General features: G+C 62.7%; 1 protein-coding gene across 1 annotated transcript in view; it reads left to right on the top strand.

Moving 5' to 3' along the window:
• The window catches only part of SSPO (SCO-spondin), a 42,773-nt gene that overhangs the window by 5,142 nt on the left and 18,382 nt on the right, over window positions 1–19,249 (top strand). The window contains exons 13-53 of the mRNA XM_087821320.1: window positions 550–667; window positions 1,312–1,487; window positions 1,570–1,797; window positions 1,994–2,159; window positions 2,388–2,622; window positions 3,364–3,553; window positions 3,667–3,761; window positions 3,990–4,246; window positions 4,568–4,702; window positions 5,359–5,555; window positions 5,669–5,796; window positions 5,882–5,991; window positions 6,230–6,379; window positions 6,510–6,603; window positions 6,686–6,855; window positions 7,052–7,285; window positions 7,475–7,696; window positions 8,139–8,375; window positions 9,152–9,243; window positions 9,323–9,554; window positions 9,662–9,814; window positions 9,905–10,045; window positions 10,135–10,317; window positions 10,408–10,558; window positions 10,976–11,129; window positions 11,289–11,343; window positions 11,529–11,696; window positions 12,008–12,151; window positions 12,967–13,137; window positions 13,222–13,386; window positions 14,102–14,281; window positions 14,390–14,512; window positions 14,643–14,772; window positions 14,874–14,999; window positions 15,192–15,283; window positions 15,996–16,169; window positions 16,510–16,674; window positions 16,992–17,244; window positions 18,245–18,291; window positions 18,450–18,620; window positions 18,948–19,079. Coding sequence (XP_087677446.1) covers window positions 550–667; window positions 1,312–1,487; window positions 1,570–1,797; window positions 1,994–2,159; window positions 2,388–2,622; window positions 3,364–3,553; window positions 3,667–3,761; window positions 3,990–4,246; window positions 4,568–4,702; window positions 5,359–5,555; window positions 5,669–5,796; window positions 5,882–5,991; window positions 6,230–6,379; window positions 6,510–6,603; window positions 6,686–6,855; window positions 7,052–7,285; window positions 7,475–7,696; window positions 8,139–8,375; window positions 9,152–9,243; window positions 9,323–9,554; window positions 9,662–9,814; window positions 9,905–10,045; window positions 10,135–10,317; window positions 10,408–10,558; window positions 10,976–11,129; window positions 11,289–11,343; window positions 11,529–11,696; window positions 12,008–12,151; window positions 12,967–13,137; window positions 13,222–13,386; window positions 14,102–14,281; window positions 14,390–14,512; window positions 14,643–14,772; window positions 14,874–14,999; window positions 15,192–15,283; window positions 15,996–16,169; window positions 16,510–16,674; window positions 16,992–17,244; window positions 18,245–18,291; window positions 18,450–18,620; window positions 18,948–19,079 — 6,544 coding nt within the window. The remainder of the gene's footprint in view (window positions 1–549; window positions 668–1,311; window positions 1,488–1,569; window positions 1,798–1,993; window positions 2,160–2,387; window positions 2,623–3,363; window positions 3,554–3,666; window positions 3,762–3,989; window positions 4,247–4,567; window positions 4,703–5,358; window positions 5,556–5,668; window positions 5,797–5,881; window positions 5,992–6,229; window positions 6,380–6,509; window positions 6,604–6,685; window positions 6,856–7,051; window positions 7,286–7,474; window positions 7,697–8,138; window positions 8,376–9,151; window positions 9,244–9,322; window positions 9,555–9,661; window positions 9,815–9,904; window positions 10,046–10,134; window positions 10,318–10,407; window positions 10,559–10,975; window positions 11,130–11,288; window positions 11,344–11,528; window positions 11,697–12,007; window positions 12,152–12,966; window positions 13,138–13,221; window positions 13,387–14,101; window positions 14,282–14,389; window positions 14,513–14,642; window positions 14,773–14,873; window positions 15,000–15,191; window positions 15,284–15,995; window positions 16,170–16,509; window positions 16,675–16,991; window positions 17,245–18,244; window positions 18,292–18,449; window positions 18,621–18,947; window positions 19,080–19,249) is intronic.

The following is a 19,249-nucleotide window of genomic DNA, read 5'->3' as shown; positions in this document are numbered from 1 at the left end:
GGAGGGCTGCAGGGGACCCGCCGCCGCCTCCCCTTTGGGTTCTCGCCTCCTCCTTAGGTTCCCTGGAAAGTCCTGCTGTCATCGCCACCCCAGCCCCAGGGCCACCAAACAAAATCCACCCTCACAGTCCTTTCTCACAGATTGGACAGGTTGGGTTTGTCACAGGCTCCTTGGTGCAAGATAATCCCAGGGCCAATGAGGGACCTTCTTGGTCCCCTAGTAAAATGAGGTGACATCCCAGGTTCAGGTGCGTGTTCTTACACACACAGACACAAACAGGCCCGCGCAGATGACATATGCTCACGCACGCGCATGTAGATGTGACATGTGTAGACGCACAGACACATACACATGAGCATACACACCTAGGGGGAGGAAAGAGGGGAGCCATCTCACCCCAACATGCAGACACACACACACACACACGTGTGTGCACATACACAGTCTGGCTGGCTGGAAGGTGGTCAGCTCACATTGGGTGGGAGCTGCCTCCAGGTGTGTGCCCTGGATGCCTTCCCCCCCCCCCACATTCCTCACCATCTGCCCCAGGACTTGGCCAAGGGGCAGCTGTCGATCGTGCTGGAGCACGGAGCCTGCGACTCTGGGAGCTGCCTCCACGCCATCTCTGTCTCCCTGCGGGACACCCATGTCCAGCTCCGGGACTCAGGTAGCCTGGGCTCTTAGGGTACCTACCTACTAAGCCTTCTCTCCTGGCAGCCCTCAGAACTTTGGGGCAGGCCTCAGGCCCTGGCAGCCTCCTGTTACCACTCCGCTCCCTGCAGACTCTGGCTCATTCCAACATCGTCTGTCCATACTGCCCTGTGGTTTCTGAGTCTGGGTCTCCCCTCAGAGTCCCCAAAGCAAACACACTGCCTCTATTTCCCCTAAATGTCCCATTTTTGAAGCAGACACACAGTCTCAAGGCATCTTCTGCCCCCATCCTTGGGGGTGAGGGTACAAGTTATGAAAAGTCAGGCACCAGGCCAGGCCCCTCCCAGTTCTGGATGCTGAGCCCACAGTCCCTCTGCCTCTCTTCCCTGCACCTGCTCCGCCTGAACACCTACTCCAAAGGCAAACTAGGTGCTGAGGGTGGTCCTTGGTGCATGTGGGTGGTGTTCAGGGGGAATGCGTGACCTCCCAAGGCTCACTCCGGTTCCCCTCACTCAGTGTGGGCAGCCCCTGTAACGCAGGCTCCCACCTCCTGCCCAATCCTTTCCCTTCTTGCAGCCCCATCCTGCCATGTGCTGTCCCCCTATCCTCATCAGCTCAGCCCAGCTCTACGGGGCAGCCCCTCACAAACCCCCTTTCCAGGAGCTGTCCTGGCCAATGGGCAGGATGTGGGCCTGCCCTGGAGCAGCCCCGAGGGCCTCAGCGTCTCCCAAGCCTCCTCCGCCTTCCTGCTGCTACGCTGGTCTGGAGCCCAGGTCCTCTGGGGGGTGTCTGACCCTGCAGCCTACATCACCCTGGACCCCCGCCATGCCTACCAGGTGTGCCAGGGGGCAGGTGACTGGCTGGGTGAGGCTATGGTGGGCCCGGATTTGACAATTTCATGTCCATTTGGTGGCCCAGGTGCAGGGGCTATGTGGCACCTTCACCTGGAACCAGCAGGATGACTTCCTGACACCTGCTGGTGACGTGGAGACCAGCGTTGCTGCCTTTGCTGGCAAGTTCCAGCTTGCAGGCGAGGGAGGGTGCCCCTCAGAGGACAGCACCCCGCTTTCCCCCTGCAGCACCCACACTCAACACCACATTTTTGCGGAGGCAGCCTGTGCCGTCCTACACAGCCCAGCCTTCCAGGTAACCAGTTGGGGGCGCTCCTCCTGTTCATGCCTGTAAGATGGGGTCAGTACTTATCCTCTCTCCTCCTGGGTTATCACGAAGGCCCTGCTTCCTGCTGACAGGACTGCTGAGCACAGGGAGGTGGCAGTGGGGACAGGAGGGGACGGGGAACCCGTGGGGAAGGAGCTGATCCATGTCCTCATCTTCCCCCAAGGAGTGCCACAGGCTGGTGGACAGGGAGCCCTTCCACCTGCGCTGCTTGGCAGCCGTGTGTGGCTGTGCCCCTGGCAGGGACTGCCTGTGCCCGGTGCTCACTGCCTATGCTCGCCGCTGTGCCCAGGAGGGTGCCCTGTCTCCCTGGAGGAACCAGACCCTCTGCCGTGAGTCAGCTCAGCCAGCCCCCTGATTTCCAGTCTCCTCCTCCCAGCTATAAGGGATGCAAGAATTTTGCAGGGGAGTGTGGGGGGGCAGTCCCCAGGAGGACCTCTGACCTTGGCAGATTCCTGGTTTACCTACTTTTGGAGGCACAGGAGGGGGTGGTAGGTTCCGGAGGGGTGGGCAGGGCAGTGGCGGCTATGCCCCTGACCTGCTTGTGTCTCTATGCCCAGCTGTCCTGTGTTCTGGGGGCCAGGAGTACCAGGAGTGTGCCCCAGTGTGCGGTCGAAACTGTGGGGAACCGGAGGACTGTGGGGAGCTGGGTGGCTGTGTGGCTGGTTGCAACTGCCCCTCAGGGCTGCTGTGGGACTCCGAGGGCCAGTGTGTGCCCCCCAGCTTGTGCCCCTGCCAGCTTGGAGCCCATCGCTATGCCCCTGGCAGTGCCACCATGAAGGACTGCAACCGCTGGTGAGGGCAGCAACCTTTGCGGGGGGCGAAGAGCCTGGGGTGAGGAGGTAGGGCTTAGAGAAAAGGGCTTGTAGCGTGGTGGGTTTCAGCATGGCACGCACATTGGATGATAAAGTATCCATAACTCCTTAGTGTGGAACACTTTCACGTACTTGATCCTATTGTCCTTAATTCTTATGATAGCTTAGTGAAGTAGGAAGTGGGAGAATTGCTCCCATTTTGCAGATGAGGAACTGAGGCTCATATAAGGTAAATGGCTTTCAGAATCACACAGCTTGTTAGTGATGAAGGTCTAGTGCCCAGACCTCTGAATTCCAGTTGAGTGTGGTCCAGAGGTCCTTCCAAGGGTTAGGGAGAAGTCAAGGCAAGTTACAATCCTATGGAGGTGAAGCCAGGAGCCAAGGCTTGGTGGGTGAATGTGGGACTTCAATGACATCCCCCTCCTATCTGCACCGGGAGCGGGGTGGTTCACTATCTCTGCCCTCCCCCCAGAGCCCAGAGAATGGCCCCATTGGAGCTGGGGCAGGAAAGGTGACAATGTCCCAGGTATAGCTGGGTGCTGGGAACAGCCCCAATCCCTATGCTTCTAACAACTAGATTGTTGGGGGAGGAATCTCGGGTCTCTGGAGTGGACATTAGGGGCTTGGGAGCCCTGGTTCCTGAGCCTCCCCCAGGTCAGACCAGTCGCCTAGAAGTGAGGCTGGCCTGGACCTGCCTCTCACCTCCCTCCCATGTGGGCAGTGTCTGCCAGGACAGGGGCCTCTGGAACTGCACTGCTCGCCGCTGCGCCCCCCAGCGGACAGTCTGCCCCCATGAGCTGGTCTATGTCCCTGGTGCCTGCCTCCTCACCTGTGACAGCCCCAGTGCCAACCACTCTTGCCCCCCAGCCAGCCCAGGGGACTGTGTCTGTCCTCCAGGCACTGTGTTGCTGGTAAGTCTGGGAGGAGCTGCATAAGCACTGCCCGGCTCCCTGGCTGTCTGAAACAGTGGGCAGGGCATTGGGTTGTCCTCTAAGGTGCCCTTTTGTTCCTGGCCTCTGCCCAGGACCAGCGCTGTGTGCCTCCTGAGCTCTGTCCCTGCCGCCATGGCGGGAGGTGGTATCCACCCAACGCTACCATCCAGGAAGACTGCAACACTTGGTAAGCCCAGCCCCGTGACCTGTAACCTTTGACCTCGTGACCCCTGGATTGGGGCTGGGGTGATAGGTGGAATGGGAGAACCAGATTGCTTGGGCAGTGGGAGCCCCCCAGGATCTCCAAGCTGAGCGTCTCTTTGGAGTTGCCTAGAACCTGACCAGTTTCCTCCCCGGATACAGCTCCGGGTCCCTGTCCTCATAACTCTGTTTCCCCTCCTTCCCTTGCCCACAGCGTGTGCCAAGGCCGGCACTGGCACTGCACGGGCCAGCAGTGCAGTGGACGGTGCCAGGCATCAGGTGCCCCCCACTATGTGACATTCGACGGGCTGGCCCTCACCTTCCCCGGGGCCTGCGAATACCTGCTGGTGCGAGAGGCCAGCGGCCAGTTTGCAGTCTCTGCCCAGAACCTGCCCTGTGGGGCCAGCGGCCTCACCTGCACCAAGGCACTGACTGTGCGACTGCAGAGCACTGTCGTGCACATGCTCAGAGGTGACTGACACTGAAGGGTGGCATTGCCAGGGAGGGGCACACGGGATGGCTCACAGCTCTGCACGGGCGGCTGAGGCCCTGGTTCTCCATGTCCCCCCACTTGTATCAGTGCCCTGCCACTGATGCCTCCTCTCTTGGCTGGGAGTCACCATTCTAGAAGGCTCTAAGAGATTAGGGCCCAGAGAGGTCTAATGGCTTGCCCAAGGTCACGTAGCTAGAGAAGCAAAAGGAAGGTTGGAGGGGAGGTTGGGAGACCCCATGGGGATCTGGGAGGCCCTCTACCCCAAAGCCAAGCCTGATGGCCTGCCCTTTCCTCCACAGGCCGGGCAGTGACAGTGAATGGGGCGAGTGTAACACCCCCCAAGGTCTACACGGGCCCTGGGCTGAGCCTGCACAGGGCTGGCCTCTTCCTGCTGCTCACAACGCGCTTGGGCCTCACCCTGCTCTGGGATGGAGGTCGGGCCCCACCCCTAACCCTCCCACCCTCACTTGCTTTACCCAGGGCTCCAACTCCCCCAGACCCCCCCTCCTTACAAGTGCTCAGTTTCCCTGCTGGGTTTCTGTTCATTATGAAATCAATGCCTCCTCACCAAAGAAACATTTAGAAAATACCACGTTTCATAGAGAAGAAATGAAGATAAATTTCCTAACATCCCACCACCCAGACCAAGCAGCTGGTGTTTTAGAAATGACTTACTGAGAAACTGGAAACCAAAATAAGCCCCCATGTGGGAAGGAGTCTGGAGGTCAGCATAGTAGGGCTGCCATGTCAGACTCGGGTCCCTGAGCCCCCTGGGGCTGGTGGGTGTCACAATCCTTCCTGGAGCCTGATTCCTGGCTGGAATCTGGCTGGAGAACTTCCTTGTCCCCAAACCTGGGTTTAATTAGGGGTGTAGGCTCCCATTTCTACCATTAGCCTCCTCAATGTACTTTCCTTTTATTACCACCGATCATCCCCACCACCACCAAAAAAAGAGTAAACTAGCGCCCCCTATTGGGTGGCGGGACTCATGCAGGTAGGCGGCCTACACGCCCAGTCTGTCTTCTCCCTGCTCTGGGCCCTGTTGAAGGCCAGCGGGTCCCTGCTTCACACACCCGGGCCCTCTCTGCAGGCACCCGGGTCCTGGTGCAGCTGTCCCCGCAGTTCCGTGGCCGTGTGGCTGGGCTGTGTGGAGACTTCGATGGAGATGCCAGTAACGACCTGCGGAGCCGCCAGGGAGTCCTGGAGCCCACTGCTGAGCTGGCTGCCCACTCCTGGCGCCTCAGTCCCCTCTGCCCCGAGCCAGGGGACCTGCCCCACCCTTGCACCGTGAGCAAGGGCAGGAGATGGGAAAGGGAGTGGGGGCAGCTGCAGAAACCCAGGGGGTACGCAGGCTGGGTGCTGCGGAGAGATCTGGCTGGTCCACCGCGCTGTGCCCACAGGTAAATGCCCACCGGGCCGCCTGGGCTCGCTCCCGCTGCGGGGTGCTGCTGCAGCCACTCTTTGCCCGGTGCCATGCGGAGGTGCCCCCACAGCAGCACTACGAGTGGTGCGTGTACGATGCCTGCGGGTGAGAGGGGCAGGCCTGGGGACAGGGAGGGACCGGTGTGTGGCGGTGGAGAGGGGCTGCTGAGGCTGACCGGTCTCTCCCACAGCTGTGACTCAGGAGGCGACTGTGAGTGTCTCTGCTCGGCCATTGCCACCTACGCAGACGAATGTTCCCGGCATGGGCTCCAGCTGCGCTGGCGCAGCCAGGAACTCTGCCGTGAGTGTGCCCTGACCTCGGTGCCCGATGCCCAGTCCCACCATGCTCAGCCAAACACCCCAAGTTTATTGCCTGGTAGAACTTGCGCGTTGCAAACAGCCCTGGGAGGGGCTCAGTAGGAATCTCCCCCATGCACCCCCTGACCTTCAGGGTGTCACCTGGGGCTGGCTCACCTACTGCTTTTGCATCCTGATGTCCTTGCCCCTTGGTGACCCAAGCCTCTCTCCTCTCCACCCAGCTCTGCAATGTGAAGGAGGCCAGGTGTATGAGGCCTGTGGCCCCACGTGTTCCCCCACCTGCCATGACCACGGTCCTGGAGCTGGGTGGCATTGCCAGGCCGTTACCTGTGTGGAGGGCTGCTTCTGCCCTGAGGGGACCCTGCTGCATGGTGGGTAGGGTCAGAATGAGCAGGGGGGAGGGGGCACTGAGACAGGGAAGAGGCCACAAGGCCACAGTGACAGGACTGTCATGAGGGCCACGGTTCCCTTTGCTCCAAACCCTGCCCTCTGTGACCTCAGGAGGAGTCTGCTTGGAACCAGCTCTCTGCCCCTGTGAGTCAGGGGGCAGCTTCTTCCCGCCAGGGACTGTGCTGCAGAAGGACTGTGGGAACTGGTGAGTGGGGGGTCTTGGGGGAGCCCCATGCCCCTGGACTGGCCCAGAACTGTGGGCTGATCCCAGGACATCGTGTGCTCAGCACGTGCCAGGAGAGTCAGTGGCTTTGTGGGAGTGACAGTGCCCACTGCAAGGAGCCTGTGCCTGGCTGTGCAGAGGGAGAGGCCCCATGCCAGGAGAGCGGCCACTGTGTGCCCCACCAGTGGCTCTGTGACAACCAGGATGACTGTGGCGATGGCTCAGATGAGGAGGGTGAGTGTCCTCACCTGTGTGTGGCAGTGGCTGTGACAGGTCAGTCCTCTCATGTGTCCGAGGGCAGCTTCCTAAGCTGCTGCTCCCATTACCAGCAGCTATGACTTGCAGGCAGGGGGTTCTGGTCTTCCTGGGGTGAGGGACTTCTCTGGGTCCTGTTGTTGGATCCTGAGCCCGCTTACCTGCCCCACGCCAGGCTGTGCCACTCCAGGCTGCGGGGAGGGGCAGGTGTCTTGCAGCTCCGGCCACTGCCTGCCCCTGGCCCTGCTCTGTGACGGACAGGATGACTGTGGAGATGGGACGGATGAGCAGGGCTGCCCCTGCCCCCAGGGCTCTCTGGCCTGTGCTGATGGGCGCTGCCTGCCCCCAGCCCTGCTCTGCGATGGGCACCCTGACTGTTCAGACGCTGCTGACGAGGAGTCCTGTCTGGGTGGGTGGTCCCCACCGGCATCCAGCCTACAGGGCACCCCTTCCTACAAGGCCCATCTTCTGAGCCCCGAACTGCCTGCCTCCCCTCCTCCCCCAATCCAGGTTCCCACTGGGAAGTTGGCACCTGTGGGTGTGTGAGTGGGAACAAGGGGCAGTGTCCTGGGCCAGCTTCTTCTTTCTCCACCCCCAGGGCAGGTGAACTGCACCCAGGGGGAGGTGTCCTGCTTCGATGGCACCTGCGTAGAGGCCATCCATCTGTGCGACGGAAACTGGAACTGCCCAGATGGAGCAGATGAGGGACCTGGGCACTGCCCCCTCCCCTCTCTGCCCATCCCCCCTGCTGGCACCTTACCCAGCCCCTCTGCTGGCTCCTGGGACATTGCACCAACTCCCCTGGCCAGCACCAGCCCTGGTGAGTCTCCTGGGTGAGAAAGCTGGAGTGCTGAGGCCAAATCTCCTATGGAGGATTTGGGGCAAGTGCTGGGGGGGGGGGGAGGGATGAACGGGGCACAGGCCCAGTCTTCTGAAGGCACCAGAAAGAAATGAAGGTGTTCGAGGGGGGCCTGAAAGAGCCCAAACCTTATTTCCTGACGTTCAAGGCCCCCTCTGCGCTGACGGGAGGCTAATGGAAATTCCTGGAGGAAGGGAGGCAGCTTTTGGGAAACCAACAGGGCGGCAGAATGCGGGAGCGAATGGACTTGGGGAGGGGTCGGAGGTGGGACGACGGCCGGGCTCAGGTCAGGGACAGGGCGGGCCTGGAGCTGGAGCAGCGGAGCGGGTGGCAGGGAAGGAAGGGCCAGGCTGGCGCGGGCGCCCTGCCCGCCCGCGGGGGTCTAGCGCCGTACCCGCTGCAGCGCCCCCTTGCGGCCCCTGGGAATTCCCGTGCGGCAGCGGCGAGTGCGCCCCTCGGGGGTGGCGCTGCGACGGCGAGGAGGACTGCACCGACGGCAGCGACGAGCGCGGCTGCGGGGGCCCCTGCGCGCGCCACCCCGCGCCCTGCGCCCGCGGCCCGCACTGCGTGGCCCCCGCGTCCCTGTGCGACGGCGCGCGCCCCTGCCCAGACGGCTCGGACGAGGGCGCGGACGCCTGCGGTGAGCTGGCCCGCCTCTTCCCCCTCTACCCGCTACCCCCAGGGGACCTTCGCTCCCCGCGGCCCGGGTGGCGCGCCAGCTAGAGAGTGACTTAGGTCTGGGGCAGCAGAGTCCCCTTTGAGCTTTTTCATGAAAACTCGCCCTTCCTCCCAGGCCCAAGGGAGAGTAGAGGGCTTTTGTCTTTGCCTACGTTTGGGCAAGAAAGGGTAAAAGGGGGAGGGGGCGCTTTCTGGGCACGGGGAGTGGGCCTGTTTGGAGGCCTAGCCCCCAGCTCTTCCCCACCAGACTTGGGGGTTCTGTTTGTGCCTCTTCACACCCAGCCACCTCCCTGAGGAGGGGAGGCGATTGTTCACACCTGGGCCTGGCCTGGATGCCCCTCCTGCGCCCCTCCCCAAAGCATCTCTGAGCCTGGTGTGGGTCCCATGTTGGCTCCGCTTCCCTCCCACCCACCTCCCCCTCCACTGCCTCTGTCTCAGCCGCCAGCCCCTCTGCAGGGAGAGGGCGAGAGGGGTAGGAGCCCCAGGACTTGTATTGTGCCCACAGGCTCCAGCCAGCTGCCCCCATGCAGAGACCTCTTCCACTGTCCTTCGGCTCCCCAGCTGTGCCTGAACCTTGAGCGGCTCTGTGATGGGATCCCCGACTGTCCCCAGGGCGAGGACGAGCTGGCCTGTGGTATGGAACTTGGTTTCCCTGATGGAGACCAAGGTTGGTGGGAGTGGGGTCGGCAGGTGGCTCTCTTTCCCCCCATCTGACTGTGTTTTTTCTCTTCGCCTCAGAGGGGCTGCCAGTCCCTGGAGGCCCCAACAGGACCGGGGCTCCCTGCCCGGAATACTCCTGTCCCAACGGCCTCTGCATCGGTTTCCAGCTGGTGAGGAGGGGAGTGGTGGTTCAGGGAACAGATCCATTGTGCCACCCGAGAAAAGGGCCCTGACCCGGTCCCTCCTCAGGTGTGTGATGGGAAGGCAGACTGCGAAACGACAGGAGAGGCAGAGCTCTCCCCAGAAGAGCAGGGTTGTGGGGCCTGGGGACCCTGGAGCCCGTGGGGACGGTGCAGCCACAGCTGTGGGCCTGGGGTGCAGGGCCGGAGCCGCCACTGTTCCCCGCCCAGGCTCCCGGTGCTGCAGCTCTGCCAGGGCCCTGAGCACCAGACTCAGGCCTGCTTCACGGCTGCCTGCCCAGGTGAGGGCAGTGGGGCTGGGGGGGCCCAGAGACACTGGGGTGAGTGAGGCCACTGGGCCCCTGCCCAGACCTCATGGTGCCCCTGCCTGTTCGGCCCCTTCTCGTAGTGGACGGTGAATGGACCTCCTGGTCTCCCTGGTCCTCGTGCTCTGAGCCTTGCCGGGGAACCATGACCCGGCAGCGACAGTGCCACCCACCCCAGAATGGGGGCCAGGCCTGCGCCATGCTGCCTGGGGGCCCTCACAGCACCCATCAGACCCGTGAGTGGAAGGGAGGGGGCTCAGTGGGGGGAGTGTGGAGGGGGTGCAGGGGGGCCTGCCCTCCCCACCTCCAGCTCTTGTTTCTCTCAGGGCCCTGCCCTCAGGATGGCTGCCCCAATGCCACCTGCTCTGGGGAACTGGTATTCTGGCCCTGTGCCCCCTGCCCTCTCACCTGCGATGACATCTCTGGTCAGACCCTTTGCCCTGCTGACTGGCCGTGCAGCAGCCCAGGTGAAGGTCTGGGCTCTGGGTGAAGTGGGCACACCTTTGGAGAGAGGCTGAGCTCTCTGCAGGGGTGCCTCACCCTGGGTCTTCCCTAGGCTGCTGGTGCCCCAAAGGGCAGGTGCTGGACAGTGAGGGGCAGTGTGTACGGCCTGGGCAGTGCCCCTGCCAGGTGGATGGTGCCCGCTACTGGCCTGGGCAGCACATCAAGGCTGACTGCCAGCTCTGCATCTGCCAAGACGGGCAACCCCGGAGCTGCTGGCCTGACCCCGACTGTGCTGGTGAGGTCTTGCCCTTGGCCCTGCCCATGGGGTCCCCCCCAGCCAGACACCCGCCCCTGCTCCGGCCCCTGACTCTTGGTCTTTTTTCAGTGAACTGTGGCTGGTCGCCCTGGTCCCCCTGGGCTGAGTGCCTGGGTCCCTGCGGGAGCCAGAGCATTCAGTGGTCCTTCCGGAGCCCCAGCAACCCCCGCCCCTCCGGCCGCGGTCGCCGGTGCCGAGGCATCCACCGCAAAGCCCGCAGGTACTGGACACCCACCTGGGACGCGCAGGGACCCGGACCCCTCTCTTCCAACCCCCCGCTGCCCATGTGCCCTTTCTCAGGTCAGGTGCTTCCCCGTGTGCCATAGACCCCCAAATGAGGAACACCCCTTAGTCTAAACTCAGGAGTTCCAGCACATCTTTGGGGAACCCTGGTCTCCTCCTACATTGGTTTTGTGCCCTCTAGGTCCTAAAGGGGGTGCAAAGAGCCCACAGATGCGGCTGGACAGGTCTAGGGTCCCCTGGTTTGCATCCTGTGCCTCCGGAGGGACTTGGGTGGGGCTTGTGGGGTGTAGCCATGCCTTCCTGCCCAGCCCCTCTGGGACGGGGCCCATTGGCCAGTGCAGCTTCTTGGGTGCAGGGGTGGGGTTCAGGTTACAGGGTGACCCTCCCTTTCTAGGTGCCAGACCGAGCCTTGTGGGGACTGTGAGCATCAGGGCCAGGCCCACCACGTCGGGGAACGCTGGCAGGAGGGCACCTGCACGGTCTGCCAGTGTCTGTACAACCGCACAGCGCGCTGTTCCCCCTACTGCCTGCTGGGCAGCTGCCCCCAGGTGAGGGGCATGGGGTGGGGCTTGGCGGTGGGACTTGGGGGGGCAATATGGTGGGGAATGGGGTGGGAGTGGAAGGGGAGTGCATGAAGGCCAGGGTTGGGGACAGCTGATGGGCAAGTGGCCAGCTCAGCAAGTCCACCTTGTCTCTTGTGCCTGCAGGGCTGGGTCCTGGTGGAGGGAATGGGAGAGCCCTGTTGCCACTGCGCCCCGCCTGGTAAGTGGGCCTGGGGGGGTGGCAGAGGAGCCCCCAAGGGAGGAGGATGGCAAGGACTTGGAGGAAACCAGGAGTGGCAGCACCTCGCACCACCCCAAAGCCTGGGACACCCTCTGGAGGGCCCTGTGACCTCATCTTGGGAAGGGAGCTGGCACACCTCACCCTGCTCCCTCCTGCACCCACAGGGACGGGGCCAGTGAGCCATGCACCAGCCTTGGAGGCGACTCACCCAAGCCCTGTGCCGAGAGCAACTGTCACCTCCACATCCCAGCCTGAGGCCACAGCCTTGCGACCAGGAATGGCAGCCGTGACAGTGCTGCCCCCCCACCGCATGACTCCAGCGGCCCCTGCCAGTAAGATTCCTCAGCCTTCCGCCTACCAGCCCCAGCCTCCCTGCAGCTTCCTTGCGGGGGACAGAGGCCCTGGGAGGTGGGCTGCTGCGGTGGAGGTTACACAGCTCTAGGTGAGCGCAGGGTCTTTGTGGGACCGGGACTAGAACCCAAGCATGCGGACATAGTTTATCACTTTTCCACAGTCCTGAGAGGCAGGAAGTGGGGTGCACCAGATGTGAGGAAGAGAGGTGGGGGGCTGCTGGGAGGTGACTCAGAGAGGGAGGACCGGGTGGGCTGCATGTCTGGTCAGCCGGCTGTGGTCATACCCACAGGCCAGAGCATCGCCCCAGGGCCCTTCCCGCCCATTCGGTGCAGCCCAGGCCAGGTGCCCTGTGAGGTGCTGGGCTGCGTGGAGCAGGAGCAGCTGTGCGATGGGAGGGAGGACTGTTTGGACGGCTCTGATGAGAGGCGCTGTGGTGAGCATGGGCCTTCAGGGCTCCACGGAGGAGCTGGTGTCGTGTGCATTGTGATGGCAGAAGGCTTTAGATTTGGAGAAATCTCTGCGCCCCCCCCCCCCATTTTTAGCTCATATGGGAATGCATCTGTCATCCATGCATTCATTATCCATCCACCTACCCATGCATCTCACCGTCCACCCACCCGCTCACCCATGCATCCATTCACCCATATATTCATCTATTCATAAGGTTCACCTATCCACCCACCCACTCACCAGTCTACCCGCCTACCCACCCATCCATCTAGCCATCCAACTCACCGCCCACCCACTCACCCATCCACCCACCCACTCGCCGGTCCGTCCATCCATCCGCCCGCCCGCCCATCCATCCATCCATCCATCCATCCATCCATCCATCCATCCATCCATCCATCCATCCATCCATCCATCGTAGATCACTATGCTCAAAGCTTAGTCTTCCAACCAGAGGAGAGGTCAAGTGTTAGCCAGTCACAGGAAAGGGCACCTCAGGGAGCACCCATTCCGGAAGGTGGCACCTGAGGGAGTGAGCTGCTCTGTTAGACACTGTGGCCTCTCTGGATACTCCAAGAGCCATTCACAAGCAGACACTGCGAGGGCCTGTGCAGAACATGATCTCGCCCACACACAGCGGAGGGAGGCCTGCACCGGGTGTGGGAGGTGTCAGGAGTGGGGAGTCCAGGCCCTTGGTCAGCAAGCTCTGCTCTGCTCTTGCCTGAGGTTGAAGGGGCTCCATGTACCATCCTGCCAGAATGACTTATCCTTTCCTCCTCTCCTCTTGCTCACGGGCAGCGAGCGCTGTGCCCTTCACGGTGCCCACCACAGCCTTGCCTGGGCTGCCCTCCCCGCGAGCCCTCTGCTCCCCGAGGCAGCTGACCTGTGGCAGTGGGGAGTGCCTGGCCCCCGAGCTGCGTTGTGACCTGCGGCCTGACTGCCAGGACGGCTCAGATGAGGAGGGCTGTGGTGTGTGCCCTGCTGGGAGGCACTCCTCAGGGCCCCACCCTGGAGTGAGCCCCCTCTGAGCCTGGCCCACCTGTCCCCCTGCAGTGGACTGTAGGCTGGCGCCCTGGTCCGGCTGGAGCCCTTGCAGCCTCAGCTGTGGTCTGGGCGTCACCTTCCAGCGCCGGGAGCTGCTGCGGCCTTTGCTGCCTGGGGGCAGCTGCCCACCTGACCGGCTCCGCAGCCAGCCCTGTTTCATGCAGGCCTGCCCAGGTAACTGGCACCCAGCCCTCAGCTTCCACAGGCCTGCTTAGGCCTCCGAGGGACACCTGAGGTGGCTTCCCATCACAGACTTGCACCAGGGAAATGTCCCTGCTCTCTTTGGGACCTCAGTGTCCAGGCTCCTCTCCCAGACTCTAGGAGGACAGCCCCTTCTGATGTCACAGCCTCCCACCTCCAGAGGGCTTGTCAAGAAGCCTGTCCCATGCTCTGCCCTCTTCCTGCCTAAGTGGCCCTGGACAGTTCCCTGACACCCGGAGTGTGGGAACTAGAGTAACAGTAGCTCCCACCTGAGTGAGGGGAATGGGCTGAGCCACTAGTCCTGGGCTCTATGCTCAAGGCCTTGCAGCCCTTCTGTTCTGTGGACCCCCACGCTGTTGCTTCATCGCTTCCAACACCTGGGCCTCTCCAGCCCTCACATCTGGCCTCCAAGCCCGGCTTCTGGCCATTGCCACCAGGGGACGCTCTGCTCCAGCCCCTTCCCAGCCCTTTGCTAAGGACCAGAGACTTTCTCAGGAGGCACCTAGAGATCTTTGCCCAGGTCCCACTCCTGGGACAAGAGAGGAAGCAGTGGAGTCTCCAGGGTACTGCTTAGGCTGTCCCGCTGGTGGCTATCCAGGCTCCTCTTTGCTCGGCCACCTGTTCTCTCTAGCACCTTCCATGTTCCCTTGGGCTTGTCTGGTCCACCCTTGCTCTTCCTTCCCTGCAGTGGCTGGGGCGTGGACTGTGTGGGAAGCATGGGGACCCTGCAGCGTCTCTTGTGGGGGTGGTCATCGGAGTCGCCAGAGGAGCTGTGTGGACCCCCCACCCAAGAACGGCGGTGCCCCCTGCCCCGGGGCCTCCCAGGAGAGGACACCCTGTGGCTTGCAGCCCTGCACAGGGGACACAGGTAAGGGGAGCTGGGTGGGGTCAGAGGGTGGGGCCCTGTGGGGTAGGGCCATGGGGGTGTCTCTGGGCCTCCGGGTGCCCACCTCACCTGGAGCCCATCTCCTACCAGACTGTGGGCCAGGCCGTGTGCATGTCAATGCTTCCCTGTGCCAGAAGGGGCTGGTGCCCCTGTGCCCACCCTCCTGCCTGGATCCTGAGGCCAACAAGAGCTGCAGCGGGCACTGTGTGGAGGGTGAGGCACACCAGCAAGCAGGGGTGCTGTGGACAGAACCCTCAGGGGGAGTGTGGGCCCCCACCCACATCCCCCCACCCTCAGTCCCAGGCCCCCCACTTGGAACTGAGTGCCCCCTCCCTGCACCCAGGATGCCGCTGTCCCCCTGGGCTTCTCCTCCATGACGCTCGCTGCCTGCCCCTCTCCCAGTGCCCCTGCCTTGTGGGCGGAGAGCTGAGGCAGCCCGGGCTCTCCTTCCTCCTGGACAACTGCAGCCAATGGTGAGGGTGTCTGCCGTGGGGAGGGCCTAGGTTAGGGGACAGTCTCCTCCCCACCCCACCCTCCCCAGCCCTGGCCTCCTTGGCCTCTCTCTCCTCTGCAGCATGTGTGAGAAGGGGGTGCTGCTGTGCGAACCAGGGGTCTGCCCGGTGCCCTGCGGCTGGTCAGCCTGGTCCTCCTGGAGTCCCTGCGACCGCTCCTGTGGCTCTGGAGTGAGGGCCAGGTTCAGGTGTGCGGGACACAGAGAAAGGAAAATGGGACAAGGAAAGGAAGGGTGTGCGGAGTGGGCAGCAGGCTCAGCAAGCCGTGGGGTTGGAGCCCTGCAGGGCAGAGCGTCGCGGTGGGAGGGTGGCTGGAAGACAAAGGCAGGAGTGAGGGGCCGGGGGAGGAGAGCAGCTGCCCAGTCTGGCCCTCTCCCCAGATCTCCCTCCAACCCTCCGGCCGTTTCCGGGGGTGCGCCTTGTGAGGGCGACACACAGGAGCTGCAGGTCTGCCACACAGAGTGTGGGACAGGTATGGTCAGGGGCCACCTACCCTTCCAATGCCTGCCTTCCTCCTCCCACCTCCTGCCCCAGGGACTCGATGGGTTGGCACGGGTGTCAGCAAAGGCTCCCCGTCATCCCAGAGGCAGCCCTGAAACGTACTGGCCTTAATGTGTGGGGCTTTGGTGGGAGGCCAGGGCCCCAGCGGCGACCTCCTGCCACACGGCAGCCTGGGTGCAGTGAGCAGGCTGGTCTGGGGGGAGCAGGCGTGGGAGTGAGGTTGACCCCACCGGCTGCGGGTGTCTGGCTAGGGGAGGCTGTCAGGAGCACGCGGAGGCCAGACGGAGGTTTCAGGCAGAGCTGGTGTCAGTGGAAGTCTCTGTGTCCCCCTGGCATACAGGGTGTGTGGGGCAGAGGAGAGGGCAGGAGAGTTGGAGGGCAGTTGGGTACAGGGATTTGGGCCAGGCTCTCACAGCAGAAGACGGAAGAGGGGCAGCGAAAAGTGGCTGCTGGTGAACTGGTGGGTCACGGGGACTCTGCCGTTTCCAACGTTGGAGTTGAATGGAGGACAGTGGTTTAGAAGGCTCTGGAAGAACTGATCTGGGGGGAAAATGAGGTTGGATAGTAGACATGTCAAGGTGAGGAGTAGCCCTGGCCTGGCCTCGTAGCTTCTCAGACGTGACTCACGTGGCCCAGCCTCCCCAGCCCTGCTGGGATCTCCCCAGCCTTCCCTTCCCCTCCAGAGGCGCTGGGCTGGACGCCCTGGGCACCCTGGTCCGCCTGCTCCCAGAGCTGCCTTACCCCTGGAGGGGGCCCAGGCTGGCGCAGTCGTTCCCGGCTCTGCCCCAGCCTGGGGAACACATCCTGCCCTGGAGAGGCCACTCAGGAGGAGCCCTGCAGCCCCCCTGTGTGCCCAGGTATGCCCCTTCCTGCCCCTGGGGTCGCCTGGGGGCCAGGGTGGGGTGAGAAACAAAGAAGAATGACCTCTTGGGCAGGGTCTAAACACCTGGGGTGGGAGGGGGCAAACCTGGCTAGTGTCTTGAAGCTTCTCTCCCCCCCCCCCCCCCCCGGAGACCAGTGTGAGATTAGCAGGGTGGGCTTGGCCTGAAGGAGTGTTTGGGGCAGCCTTGGAGGTGTGGGTGTTTGGGGGGGGAAGCTGTGGTCGAGACCCTGTATACCACACAGCCCCACCCCCCTCCTGCTCCCCCCTGGGTGTCTTTGCTGCATCCTGATGGTGGTCTTGGCTCTCCCCGACAGTGCTGAGCACCTGGGGTCTGTGGGCCCCCTGGTCCACCTGCTCAGCCCCCTGTGATGGAGGCATCCAGACGCGTGGGCGCAGCTGCTCTGGCTCGGCTGCTGGGGATGCCGAGTGCCAGGGACCCCACAGCCAGACCAGGGACTGCAACACGCAGCCCTGCACAGGTGCCAGCTCCCCTCCCTATGCTCCGGCAGCCCCGGGGATATTGACCTTTCCCCAGTCCCACCTCCGCACAGTGACCTCTGGCTCCAGGACAGGCAAGGCCTTGAGCTAAGAGACTTTCCTGGGTTTCCTGTGTCTCCTCCAGCTCCTACCCACTGGAGACCAGGTACCAGCTGTGGCCCCAGGGAGGGGCCCTCCTCCAGCTTCTCAAACCTATCAACAGGCTGTCACCAGTCACCTGCATGCAGGTTGCCCTCTGCCCCTCCATTTTCTGCCCTTCCCTTCACCCCTGCTGAGACCAGCTCTGTCTTCCCACCAGCCCAGTGCCCAGGGGACATGGTGTTCCGCTCAGCCGAGCAGTGCCGCCAAGAGGGGGGTCTGTGCCCTAGGCTGTGCCTGGCGCAAGGCCCTGGGGTGGAATGTACCAGCTCCTGTGCCCCCGGCTGTGCCTGTCCCCCTGGCCTCTTTTTGCACAACGCCAGCTGCCTACCCCGCAATCGGTGCCCCTGCCAGATGCACGGGCATGTCTACGAACCAGGAGAAATTGTCCTGCTGGACTCATGTAACAACTGGTAGGCCACCAGCCTCAGAACGGGGAAGCAGGGCTTTGGTGGCTCCAGAGATGGGCAGGTGTGGACTCCCAGGTGTGGGTGTGGGTGTGTTTAGCAGGCCTCCATGGTGCCAGGCCTGGACCCTGTGAATACCAGAGTGAATGACATGCTGCCTGGCCTGGAAGGGCGGGCGTCTGTAAGGAATTTTCATGCCCATTTGACTTATGGGAAGACTGAGGCTCAGATGAGCAAAGCAATTTATGAGGGAACGAGAGCCTGGGGAGGCGCGGCTAACGTCTCCTCCAGTTACCCCCGCTTCTCTTTCCTGAATGGGGTTACCTGGGGTCCACTAATTTCTGCTCAGAAACCTGGAGGCACCCGGACCCAAAGCTGATCCTAGGCCCTGCCAGCGGAGGGCGAGCTAACCCCATTCCCTCTTTTTTCCTTCCGCTCAGTCTCATTTTCTTTCCATTTCCCTTTTTATTTTTTATCACCGGGGCCTCCTTCACTTGTCTCCTTCACCTTCCCTCCTCCTGCCGCTTTCTGGTTTTCTTTTCCTCCCAGGTTATTTTTCTCTGACAAGTGGGCCCTAAAATATTTATTGGAGAAAAGTAAAAGGGAAGAAACAGGCACCGTTTTCGTCCCCGGGAGACTCAAGTTAGGACCTACACTCCCTGAATCGCTCCTGCCTGGCCCTGGAGAGTTGCTCAGAGTCCTTTCCAAACAGTGTTTAGTAAATACAAATGGGATGAAAGGGTGAAGGGCTACTTCTTGATAGAATCACGAGACTGGGCTCGGTGCCAGGGCTCAGGAGGCTCACAGAAGGTGGCCTTCTGCTCCTGGTGACAATCCTGGGTCACGTGTGAAATTCACATAGGATGCGAGCAACTGGCTTTACTGCCCAGACCCTCAGTTTCTGTTCTGCACCGCGGACATGATAGCAGGTCCCCTGCCCGGAGCCAGGTACCCAGAGCTCCAGGGGCGGGGGCTGACCGTGGCCGTGACGGGCCTCTCTCTGCAGCACCTGTGTCTCTGGCGAGATGGCCTGCACCTCGGAGCCCTGCCCAGGTACCCCTAGGGACCTCAGGGACCGGAGAGGATGCTGGCCCCATTCAGAGATTGACCCTGGGGTTCCTCAGTGGTGCCCTGGGGAAGTAGGGGGTCCAGGGACCACCTGACCAGCTTTTACACCTACTGTTCCCCTTCTCCCACTCTCACCCTGGCAGTGGCCTGTGGCTGGAGCCCCTGGACCCCATGGAGTACCTGCAGCCGCAGCTGCAACGTAGGGATCCGGCGGCGTTTCCGGGCAGGCACTGCACCCCCAGCTGCCTTTGGGGGTGCTGCGTGCCAGGGCTCCAGTATGGAGGCCGAATTCTGCAGCCTGAGGCCATGTCAAGGTGAGTCGTGGGACGGAGTCCCCAGAACCCTCCAGCGAGGAGCCAAGAACACTCTCAGTCTAATCCCCCCCACTGTGCACCCCAAGAGAGGTACAAGGGCCTACCTAAGAGATGCCACAAAGATGTGGTCCCCAGGAAGCTCTGAGAAGGGACCTCCCTGGAGGCCAGCCCTGCTCTGGGCTGAATCCCAGAGCCTCCGGAGAAGGGGTGAGGTCTCCTGGGGTGGGATGTGGGAAAGCAGAGGGAAAACGTGCCCAGGCGTGTAGGTGGGAGGGGAAGGGGGGCTGGGTGTCAGAAGGCAGGGCCTAGTGACTGGGGCCACTCCAGGTCCTGGCGCGGAGTGGGGCCCCTGGTCTCCGTGCTCCGTGCCCTGTGGCGGTGGCTTCCGGAACCGCACCCGAGGCAGTGGCCCGAACAGCCCCGTGGACTTCTCCACCTGTGGCCTGCAGCCCTGTACAGGTGAGGGCTGCCCTGGGACCCACCTCTCCACCGCACCCCTGCCCTCAGTTTTCACCCCCACCTGACCCAGTCCCCTGTCACCCAAGAGACCTCTTTTCCTGAGCTCCTGTGCAGCCCTGTGACCTCCCTGGCTGTACCAGGAGCGGGTGCCTCTTCCAGGTTGGGAGTCC

Source organism: Miniopterus natalensis, chromosome 10, assembly GCF_054644295.1.
Source record: "Miniopterus natalensis isolate mMinNat1 chromosome 10, mMinNat1.hap1, whole genome shotgun sequence".
NCBI lineage: Eukaryota > Metazoa > Chordata > Mammalia > Chiroptera > Miniopteridae > Miniopterus > Miniopterus natalensis.
The sequence above is the reverse complement of the archived record's forward strand: the minus strand, read 5'-3'. Positions and strand labels throughout refer to the sequence as shown.